Source organism: Epinephelus lanceolatus, chromosome 12 (assembly GCF_041903045.1).
Source record: "Epinephelus lanceolatus isolate andai-2023 chromosome 12, ASM4190304v1, whole genome shotgun sequence".
NCBI classification, from domain to species: Eukaryota; Metazoa; Chordata; class Actinopteri; order Perciformes; family Serranidae; genus Epinephelus; species Epinephelus lanceolatus.
In genome coordinates, this window is record NC_135745.1 from 35,246,045 (window position 1) to 35,256,996 (window position 10,952).

At 43.7% G+C, this 10,952-nt stretch overlaps 1 protein-coding gene across 1 annotated transcript; it reads left to right on the forward strand.

The window, feature by feature from the left end:
* Positions 1-3,028: 3,028 nt before the first annotated feature.
* Positions 3,029-10,929, forward strand: fam131aa (family with sequence similarity 131 member Aa). Its single transcript, XM_033636569.2, has 5 exons — positions 3,029-3,298; positions 6,799-6,910; positions 6,997-7,173; positions 9,495-9,626; positions 9,793-10,929. The coding sequence occupies exons 2-5, from the start codon at positions 6,820-6,822 to the stop codon at positions 10,359-10,361; spliced, it is 969 nt and encodes a 322-aa protein (XP_033492460.1). The 5' UTR covers positions 3,029-3,298; positions 6,799-6,819; the 3' UTR covers positions 10,362-10,929.
* The last annotated feature ends 23 nt before the right edge of the window (positions 10,930-10,952 follow it).

A 10,952-nucleotide genomic window follows, 5' to 3' on the forward strand; every position in this document is an offset into this window, starting at 1 on the left:
GTGCCGGACCATAAGCAGCAGGCATCCAAGAGACACAACACTCAAGTATAGTGAGGTGAAAGACCAAACGAGAGTAAATCTGGGGTTGGCTTTTACTGTCACTTGCACTGGCAAACATGCTGATAAACGGTAACCAGCTATCCTGCATAGTACCACATATACCTTTTAAGGGGACTGGGTATCAGCCATGGTGTCACCATGACAACTGTGGCTCTCAGGTAGAGCGGGTCGTCCACTAATTGGAAGATCAGCAGTCCGCATGTCGAGGTATCCTTGAGCAAGATCCTGAACCCCAAATTGCTCTCGATGGCTGCTCCATTGGTGTGTGAGTGTGTTAAAACTGAGTAGCAGGTGGCACCTTGTGTGGTAGCCTCGGCCACCAGTGTGTGAATGGGTGTGAATGGGTGAATGTGACTCGTAGTGCTATACAAGTGCAGTCCGTTCATTCTACATTAAACAGTCAAGGTCATAGAAATTCAACGTGTCTGACATCAGTTTAATTCATTCATCATCATTCATCAGTCACAGCGGCCGGCGACTCGACTCACTCCCAGGTGTCATGTTACCTTTACATTAAAATGATTCCAATTAGTTACATGCAGGGAAGTGGAGATTTATAATTTGAGCATGGGAGAGGACAAAGTTAAATTGGTGCCTCTGTGTATCGTGTCTGGATTGACCCACTAGGTCACCTTGGGGATAAATGGGCTGCAGAAACACCACTGACCCAGTTCTTTCCTGCCATGACTGAATGTACTCAGTCACCTTCAAGCAGCCACAATATACAGCGCACACATGTGTATATACCAGTACATATAGTCAGGGAAAATGTTTATCACAAGGTCCCGGAATCCAAAATGGTGACTTCCAAAAGGAGTCCAAAAGATACTCACTTCAGAAAATGAGCATATCGAACTAGAGAGGTCTCCAACATTCAGGCTTGATAAATTACTTAAATATTGAAATACTGTTTCGATTAATCCGCTCATCATTTCAGCATTAATAAAGAGACAGTTCACCCCAAAAACAAAAATACATATTTTTCCTCTTACCTGTGGAGCTAATTATCTGTCCAAGAAGTGGTGAACTTCCTGAGTGTGATGACGACGAGGGCGAGGAGGACAGACGCTCCCAGGAAGACAGCTGTAACAGTGGCTGTGATGGCCCCAGCACCCCTGCACACACACACACACACACACACATACACAGAATATTAATCATTTAAATACATAGGATTGACACAGTCATGGTGTATATAGAGTCAGTTTTACCTTCCTCCTCGTCCAGGGCTTGAGAGTGTGTGGTGTCCTCGTAGCCGAAAGTGAAGGACTGCTCTGTCATGTCCTAGAAATGGCTTGGGTGGTGACATCATTGGGTGGCTCTCCGTACATGGTGTCCTGGTTGTCTCTGATTGTTGAGTCTGCGACTGTCTCTGCAGACCAGAAAGAAAAATAATACCATTTGCTATTCAGGTTATTACACACTTGCTATTACAAACATGCTGCATTTCTGCCATTACATTCCAATTTTCTGTAATTATATTAATTTGTTTTTCTTTAACAGACCCCATAGTTTTTTACTTTGCATTTTCTTATTTCTTTGGGGCAATAATAACAAGCTCATGTCCTCTATCAGAGGCCAGGGAGTTTGAGGTATCTGCGCAGTATCTTAGCTGCTCCCAGGACTGCACTCTTCTGGACAGAGACCTCAGATGTACCTGAAATCTGCTGGAGCCACTCTCCCAGTTTGGGGGTCACAGCCTCGAGTCTTACACCCTGCTGTCTCAGGAGCATCTTTGCACAGCCTGCACCTGGGGTCCTGTCTGCTGTGGTGTGGTAGACCCCTGCTCCTATTGATCTTGTGCTAAGTGTCTGTTCCTGTGCTGCCATGATAAGAGCTTCTGTGCTGTCTTTCAGTCCAGCCTCTTCCAGCCACTGCTAGGATGTCTTGATGACGGCCACTTCTTTAATCTGTCGGTGGTACATGCTGCGCAGGGGTTTGTTCTTCCATGGTTCATCATCCTCTTCTGCTGCCTGAGGTATTCACTTAGCAGCTCATCTTTGGGGGCCATCTTCATGATGTATTCCTGGATCTTGGTTGTTTCATCGGGGTACCCCCAAAGGTGAATATAGGGGTGAAAAAAGAACTGGTTATCAAACCTTCGATCAAAATTTCCCAGGTCCCAATCTGCTCAAGGATTCTTGTGATGTGCCAGTACCCCAGATGTACCCCTAATCCAAGGTGGGGCCTCCTTGGATCGGACTTGGCTCTGACCTGTCGAGGCATGGACACAGGATCTCTGGGAGTGTCCTGTGGTGTCTGGCACCAGTGCGTTGGTGGCAGATCCATTTAGTCCAGTGGGTTGTGAGGTGGGTTAATGGCACATGCCACAGATGCTCATTCAGATTAGGATCTGGGGAATTTGGAGGCCAGGTTGACACTTTGAGGTCTTTGTCACATTCCTTGGGCCATTCCTGAGCCATGTTTGCAGTGTGGCATGGTGCATTATCCTGCTGGGGGGCCACTGCCATTGGGGAGTGCTGTTGCCATGAGGGGGGTACTTGGTCTGCAACGGTGTTTGAGTGGGTGGAACATGTCAGGTGGTATCCACATGAATGGTTTCTCAGCAGAACAATGCATTGGAACAAAATAATCAAAGTTATTCACTTCACCTGAATGCATGTCTTTGGTTTTATTTATTTATTTTTAATAAGTCCCATGTTGCGGGTTATATCAGACAAATACGGTCAGATTAGCTTGACTGCAGTCTTTTTTTTATTATAACAAAATTATGTTTGGATCTTCCAGCTTTTCCCTGATATCACACTGCAGTACATTTCACACATGAACCGCATGTCCACCCTGCATGTTCAGTGTGTTTACCAAATGACTGCGGGTGTGTGCAGTAAAGTACATTTTAAAACAAAGACAAAATGAGCTGCAGTGGTTTCCGGGGCCAAAGCTGCAGGTTACTGTATCCTGATCTTGGCTGCACCGGGAGGAGGAGGAGGAGGAGAGGGAGGAAGGGGGGGAGATGGGATGTGACACCGCCTTGCGTTGATGACGCTTGCCATCGGGAGACATTTGGACAGCCTATGTAACCCATATACCGAGCAACAAATGGTGCGTCTGTGCTGGAGACCTGATGCTGGAGTTAGGAAGATGTTTCCGCCGACTGAGTGGCATTAATGATCCACTGCAGAGCTGCTGCAGGGGCACACACCGCGCGCTATCATCTGTTGATCGGATTGGAGACAATTAAGCGCATTATCATGAGCCGCCGCGGTCCGACTTACAGGTAGGTACCGAGAGAGACGGGGATCATTACAGGCGCACGAGCATCGTTAGAGCCGTGAAGGTGCATAGAAAGGGCAGGCAGCTCTTGGCATGTTTATCCGATGCAGGTATGGAGCTATTGGTATGCAGATGGAGACTTCAGAGGTTGCCAGGATACCCTGCTGCTGCATCCGCGCCTCTCGTGCGTTATTTTCCCCGTAATTGCAGGCTACAGGCCTGCACCCATCAATGGCGGGGTGATGTTATTCAGCCGTCAGCGTGTCGCTTCTGTTGCTTGAATTTCCACAGAGAGAGAGAGAGAAAAATAACAAGCCATCACATGAGCACTGCAGCTCCCTCCATTCATTCATGCCAGATAGGCCTACAAGGTGTTTGGCTCAGACTGGCTGAACTCGATCCCACTTGTTGGTCCTGTAAGTCACATCACAGGCTGTGTGGATGTCACACCATCATCCTGTTGGACGTGTTCAGTCGTGTTCGTGTCAAAAAGGCACACAGCAGTCTGCCTCTGCGGGGAGTCGACTCAATAATCCAAACACCTCGTGAAAAAAACGGGACTTTAGGCAACTTGATCACAAACAGCTCCACGTGTTATCAGAGTGGGTGAAGGCCAATTAGCAGCATTTGTCAGCTGGCGATCAGCATGTTGAAGAGGGAGTTTTTAAAAGCAACATTACACAATTAACTGCTCCAGAGGGGCCAAATCATGTGCAGGTGCACGGATTCAAAAAAGAAAGAAGAGGCAAATATCAAAGGGAACAATCTCAGAGCATCCAACTAGTGATTATTTTCATTATTGATTCATCTGTCAGTGATTTCTCTATAAATTATTTAGTCTATACAGGCTGCAAATGTCCTTTTTTTTGTTCAATCAACAGTCAAAACCACAAAGATGTTCAGTTTACAGCGACAGATGACAAAAATCAGACCTTTGAGAAGCTGTGAATCAATGACAAGGGCTGCAATTAGGTTTAATTGTCAATTAATCTGTCCATTACCTCCTCAATTAATGCAGCAGCCTGCGTTTTAACAAAAACTAAAAGGTCTGACCACATCATTCCTATTTTATCTTCTCTTTACTGGCTCCCAGTAAAACAAAAATGATTTTAAAGTACTTCTAATTGTTTTTAAATGCTTTAATGGTTTAGCTCCTTCTTATGTAAACTACCACCATTATGAGTTCACAGCAGAGAGATCCAATAGATCATCTAATAAAGGTCGACTCATTGTACCTGAAATCAAATCTTAGGAATTAGTATTATTATTATTATTATTATTATTATTTTCCTTTTTTAAGAATAATGATAATAATACCTTCTTATTTTGTTTTCATCATGTCCTGCTCGTTTTTATATGTGTAACACTTTATTATGTTACATGATATTTTATGTTTGTCATGTATGATGTATCTTAAAAGCACATTGAGTTCACGCTTGTCGTATTAAATGTGCTATATAAATAAAGTTGACTTAATTAATTAGTTGTTCAGTCTATAAAATGGGTGAAAATGTGGATCAGTCCCAAGATGACGTCCTCGAATGTCTGAAAATTTTTCAGATAATCAGATAATTTTGACTTTATTTCTTTACACAAGTCATTCAAACTGATAAATCAATTATTAGGTTATTAATTTAACAGCTGACAACTCTTTTAATGACTTAAACCAGTTATCAAAATCGCGGTTGATTAAATTTTCATCTGTCGACTTATCAATTGACTAATCTTTCCAGCACTATAACAGATTACTGCATCAACAGATGAACAGAGAAGTTTAAACCAGATGAGAGGATGTGACCTACATACTGTTCACAGCCCTGGTTACCAACCTAAGGGTCGGGACCCCTGCACGAGGTCACCAGATAAATCTGAGTGGTCACAGGATGATTAATCGAATAGCAGAGAGGAAAAATATTGTCATGCTGCATATCTTTATATAATTTTCCCACTTCTCTTGAATGTTTGCTTGTTGGGATGACCTCTAGCTCACCTGGTGGAGCATCCTTCACATATAGGCTGAGCGAGCGGGGTCAAGTTTGACCTGTGACCCTTTGCTGTACGTCATACCCTCTCTTCTCTCTCCAGCTGCTCCTTCATAAAGGCAAGAAACCCCCCAAAATTATTTCCCCAACCTTGTCTGGTCACTTAAATGATCTAAATAAAAACATGTAACCTGTGACATGCGATATTAGTCTGCTTTTACAGGACATGATGTAAAAAATGTTGCAGAAGGAACCATTATAGAGTGAGTGAGTGGCATATGACCTCATTATAACCCACAACAATTCAAAGTAAAAGCAGATTTCCTTTAAGTCTCCTTTTGTCGATGTGATTTTGAGCGGTGCTGAAATCTGTGTGTCTGGGTCTCAGGAGGGGAGCCGCACAGAGCTCCACATGCTGAACATGTGGTGTGTTTATCAGCGCTGAGCATGAGTGACGTCCGCGGTGCTCACAGGTGTGTGTTTGCAGCAGAAGTTTGCCTGCGAGGAGCGTTGAGGAGCTGTAAGAGCTGTTTGCACCTTTCATATCACTGCCTGCCAGCTCCCTACCTGCCTGTGTGCCTCTGACACACATTTCCTGTCATTTCTGACTTTCACGTAAGCCTCTAACCACAGCCTCTTCTTTCTTAGCTGCTTTTGGAGCCGATCTGCTTAAGGGTATCTGTCAAGTCATGCACGTGCTCAGTGCACAGTGTTTGGGCAACATGTTTACTGCTTGACACACCTGCCCTAAAAACAAGACATACTCCGCGCAGATTTAGGTGACACACCAGATCCACTGGGTGCAGCCATATGTGTGTTTGTTTTAGACGTGTAATAAAGTTGGGTAGCAATATCACTGTTAATAGAGATCAGCAGCTTTGGGGTGAGCAGGCCTGGCTGGAGCTGCTTACTGGAGTTAGTCACATGCCATATGTTTGCCCCCGACGCATGGTTACCACTGCCCTCAGCTGCCTCACCTCCCTCAATCCCAACCATTCTAACCGGTTTCACCGGCTTACCCTGGCTTTAGCATCTGTGCAGTAAATGTAGGGCATAGTTGTTTGCTTGTCTGCCCCATGGTTTAAACCAGTAAACCCAAGCTGTGACTTTTAGTTGTGTTGGTTTGCTGCGCTGTGACACCATCTCTGCATGTCCACGATGAGGCTGAGGTCCAGGAGTAGAGAAAGGAGGGAGAGACAAAGAGATGAAGAGGTAGGAAAAAGTCTGTTTATTAAAAAGCAGTATGGATCTCTGTTTGGGATGAAGCATTTATTTTGGCATGGAGGCCACAGCTCACGTGTTTATCCTGTGATTCATATTTGATTTTCAGCTTTTCATTGAGATGCTATTAGAATGTTTTTCACAGCGTAAATATTGGCAAAGTAAACATTTACTGCTTTGTGGAAATAGCTGACTAGTGCTGGATGTGACGCACAGATCTGGACTAAACTGAGCTTATTTGCTGCTTTCGTGCATGTGGTGCAAAACGAGGAGTTTCACTGAAATCTGATGTGTCTTGCAGGTGAAATTTGAGGAGAGTGAAATGATTCCGAAGTCAGGAAAATCTCCGGCAGACTCGAGGAAAAGTGTCGGCATCCAAGAGTTTGCAGCACTGGCCAGATCCTCCTTAAATGGTAATAACTTTCTTTGTGTGTTTTTACTTGATGATTACCAAATGAGTTAGAGCTTCAGACTCTGACCTCTGCTGCTCTGTGTGCAGGTATCTCTCAGGCAGTGAGGGACCATGTGACGAAGCCCACCTCCCTGGCTCAGGGCCGGGTCGCTCACCTCATTGAGTGGAAAGGTTGGCCCAAACCTGCAGACCCACCTCCAACTGCACACTTCAGCTCCTACTGCCGTCTGACCGAGGGAGAGAAGGAGGCCCGGTTTGCTGCAGGTAGGGATGGGACGATATACGATTTAATCTTGACTGATAAAAGAAAAAATAACATTAAGTTGCTCTTGGTGAATTTTAACTATCGGAATAACTGTGAATATCATGTCCAACAGCACCTAAAGAGACTTTGCAAAAACAGGCTGCAAGAGATCTTAATCAACCATCGGCATGTGTCGCATTGCAAGATACAATGCAATTTCAAATAGTTGCAAAACCTGACTTTTTAAGATTGTTTTCCCTGCAAAAAAGTAAAAAACATGTGTCCTGTGATGCAAGAAAAATATTTGTTTCTCAACAAAATAAAAAGTAATTCTAGTATGTTTGATATGGAAGAAAATAAATGACTTAAGTACTTGAATTTTTACAGGCAGTGAATACTTAATGAATACATTTTAAAAACACAACACAAATTAAACAGCAACATACAAGATACCCAGAAAAGGGATTAAGCAATCAAGCCTGAACATTTTGACCCATCAAATTTTAATAGTGTTATATTTTTAACTAAATTTGACCGATTCAATTTGAGCAAATTGACTCTATTTTTTTAACTGTGAAACTTTCATTTTTATTTTTTTTAATCTGAATATGTGAATTGTTGTTTTTTTTTAATTTAAAAATTCAAATAGGAACAAATAAATTCAGATACATGGCTTTCAGAGTAAAATATTTCAATGCTATAAATTCAGTGGCTTTTGAAATTTAAATACTTGTCTCTCTTATTTGTTTCCATAGTTTTAGAGAGATTTAAGCACATGTTGATGATTATCAGGATAATATCGTAAATTACAGTTACTTGAAACAGGATAATCGTGACATGACATTTTCGTATCATCCCATGCCTACAGCTGCGGGTGTTGATTTCTGTGACCTTTAGCCAAGGAGAAGTTTTGTATCCAGCTTTTGCTGCCTAACTAGCTGGTGTCTGTTTGAGTGTGCACGTGCATCCTCTTACTTATCCCGGGTTTAGCTCCAGCATCATCTCCTGGCAGGCTTCCACCTTCTGTCATGCACCTAATCCCCTAAAACTCCTGTATGTCAGCGGTCCGTTCCGCCCACCGCGCTGTCTCTTGGGTGACGGCTTGTCTTGGCAGCAGATGGTGGCCTATTAGACACTCTCCCACAACACTTCACTGCCCACCAATGGTACAACAGCTCCTGTTGTTTGGCTGTGACTCATCCTCTCTGGCGCCAGTGACATCGACGTGGTTTGATCAAGAGAGAGAATGTTGAGGGGGGGGGGGGGGGGGGGGTACGTAGTGATTGTACATCATGTACATCATAAAGCCTTTTTTCCTCACACTTTGATCCATGCTCTGATATAAGGACACTTTATTCCTGCTCTGTTCATTTCAAAAAAGCTTCTGACAAGAGCCGAAACAATGGATTAATGAGCTGAATCACCTTTCAAGCAACAATGCAAAACATTTCCTGATACCAGATGTGAATATTTTGGGGCTTTCTTTGCTCTCTATCATTACAAACTGAATATTTTTGCACTTTGGACTGTTGGTCAGACAAAGTGAGCTATCTGAAGATGTGACCTTGGGCTCTGGGAAACTGTGATTGGCGTTTATTGTTACGATTTTCTGATATTTTAAAGACATCCAAGGGAGGTTTTGTTACAATAATGGTGGGGACACATATGAAAACAGGGAGCTTCAGGGTCCTCCATCGAAACACTTAAATTCTTTCATTCTTGAAATTTTTTGTGCACCAATATGTGCATTTTCATCAGTTTATGGTGTGAATGTAAAAATCCTCTAATAAATAAATAAATTAAAGTCATTTTAATAAAAAAATGCACATTCTAAATATTGAGGGTTGCGTATCCCCTGCGTCCTCCCCCGAATCTATGCCCATATAGACTGTGAGAGCCACATTGTGTGAATATAAGTTCACCAATCCGATACCAGGTAATTTATTAAAGTTGATAATGTCATATACAAGATTAAAACTCTGTATTTACTATTTTTAAGAAGATCTCCATAACACTATGGTCTAGAAACTTACTTAAAATGGGTCCTGTATTTTTTATGTAGTCTCTTGATTAGGAAATGGGTCAATAATATACAGCTGTTATTTATTTATTTATTTATTTTATCACAATAGCATTGGATCGGTACATGGTATTGGCTGATACACAAGTTCAGGTATTAGAGTCGGTTTGGAAGGGAAAAAATGGTATTAGAACACCCCTAAAAACAAAAGGGAAAAATCAGCATTTGGTTTAACTGATCACAGGTTTCCTTTTAAGGGTCACAAACCACAAATAAAAAAGAAACTCTGAAAATCACTGCATTAATTTGTGTCCCCGCTAGGTGTGGCTGAGCAATTTGCCATAGCTGAGGCTAAACTGCGAGCCTGGGCGTCCATAGATGACGATGAGGAGGAAGACTCCAACGATGAGGACTCCCACACCAACGAACAAACCATCTCCAGCCAGAGCGCAGGTATCCACAGTCGCCACCATTTTGTCCATTTCATCACCCATCATGTTCATTTCTGCGTCCTCACTGACAAAACCTCATCTTCATCTTCATCCTCATCCCCTTCCCCATCCCCTCCCTCAATTATCCATCCATCTCCAGGTGTTCTGACTTTTTGCTCCTCCCTCAGACGAAGTCACATCCAATCCTACCAGCGGAGTGCCGTGCCAGCCTGAAGTTGAAGCTGGCGAGGCTCCGCCCTCCAACAGCCCCCTTGGCTCCAGCAGCGGCAGCCTGTTCTGTGGCAGGCCTGCGTCTCACAATGACCCACATTCATCCCAGACCAATTCACCTACTTTACCCAGCGACTGCATGAGTCCCTTCCTGGAGGAGGAGGAAGAGGAGGAGGAGGAGGAGGAGGAGGAGGAGGAAGAGGAGGAGAGGCTAGATGGCCAGGAGCAGCAGCCAGCTCTTTTGCAGGAGCAGAGCAGTGAGGTCTGCATCCACCACAAGCCTGAGTGGAGGCCTCGGGCCAGGAGCAGCAGGTTCGACTCCTGCTACTCCACCTCTCACTCTGAGTCCCCTGGAGAGGAGGACGAGGAGGACGAGGAGGAGGAAGGCAGCGTGTTTCATGAGTTTCGAATGTGGCATTCCAGCCGGAGGAGCTTCTTCTCTGACCGGGCCTCCTCTGGAGTGGCGTCCTTCGATGAAGAGGAGGAGAGGGATGAGGTAGAGGAGAAGAAAGAGTATTTGATGTGATGTGTTGTCCATCTTTATGTCTCTTTGAGTCCGTGTTGATTCTGGATATGACATAATCTATTCTGCTTTCACCGTTAAAGGGACAGTTCACCCCAAGATCAAAAATACATGTTGTTCCTCTCGCCTGTGGAGCTGTTTATCAAATCAGATTGTTGACTTTCTAGACTGATTAACAGCACTACAGGTTAGAGGGGAAAAATATGTTTCTGATTTAAGGGTGAACTGTCCCTTTAAGTTCTCTCCACCTCCTCCTCTTCCTCGGATCATGTCTCCTCCACTCGCTGCCTTCTGTCTGTCATCCTCCAGGCCTTCCATGTACTGATCTCGCTCCGTTTATCGCTGCTGTAAACAGTATATATATATATATTGATTGGAGAGTTCAACCAGAATGTAAAGCTGTTGTTCAAACTGAGTTTTGTACATTTTTGTGAAGAGTCATGTGTTGCATTGGTTTTCTATGGATATTTTGTAGTGTCGTTTCCTCTGGGTCATGCAGTGTCATGTGGGTCGGGCTATGTTTGATACTGAATGTCTGAATGTCCTGCATATATATAAATGACTTTTTTTGAAAGAAGTGTGTGGTGTCTTTTT

What these genes read in the sequence shown, in the direction of transcription:
- fam131aa (XM_033636569.2), top strand. Translation starts at nt 6,820, where the DNA reads ATGATTCCGAAGTCAGGAAAATCTCCGGCAGACTCGAGGAAAAGTGTC. An exon ending in GGCCAGATCCTCCTTAAATG is followed by an intron (nt 6,911 to 6,996) that starts GTAATAACTTTC and finishes CTCTGTGTGCAG; the next exon opens with GTATCTCTCAGGCAGTGAGG. An exon ending in CATCTCCAGCCAGAGCGCAG is followed by an intron (nt 9,627 to 9,792) that starts GTATCCACAGTC and finishes CTCCTCCCTCAG; the next exon opens with ACGAAGTCACATCCAATCCT.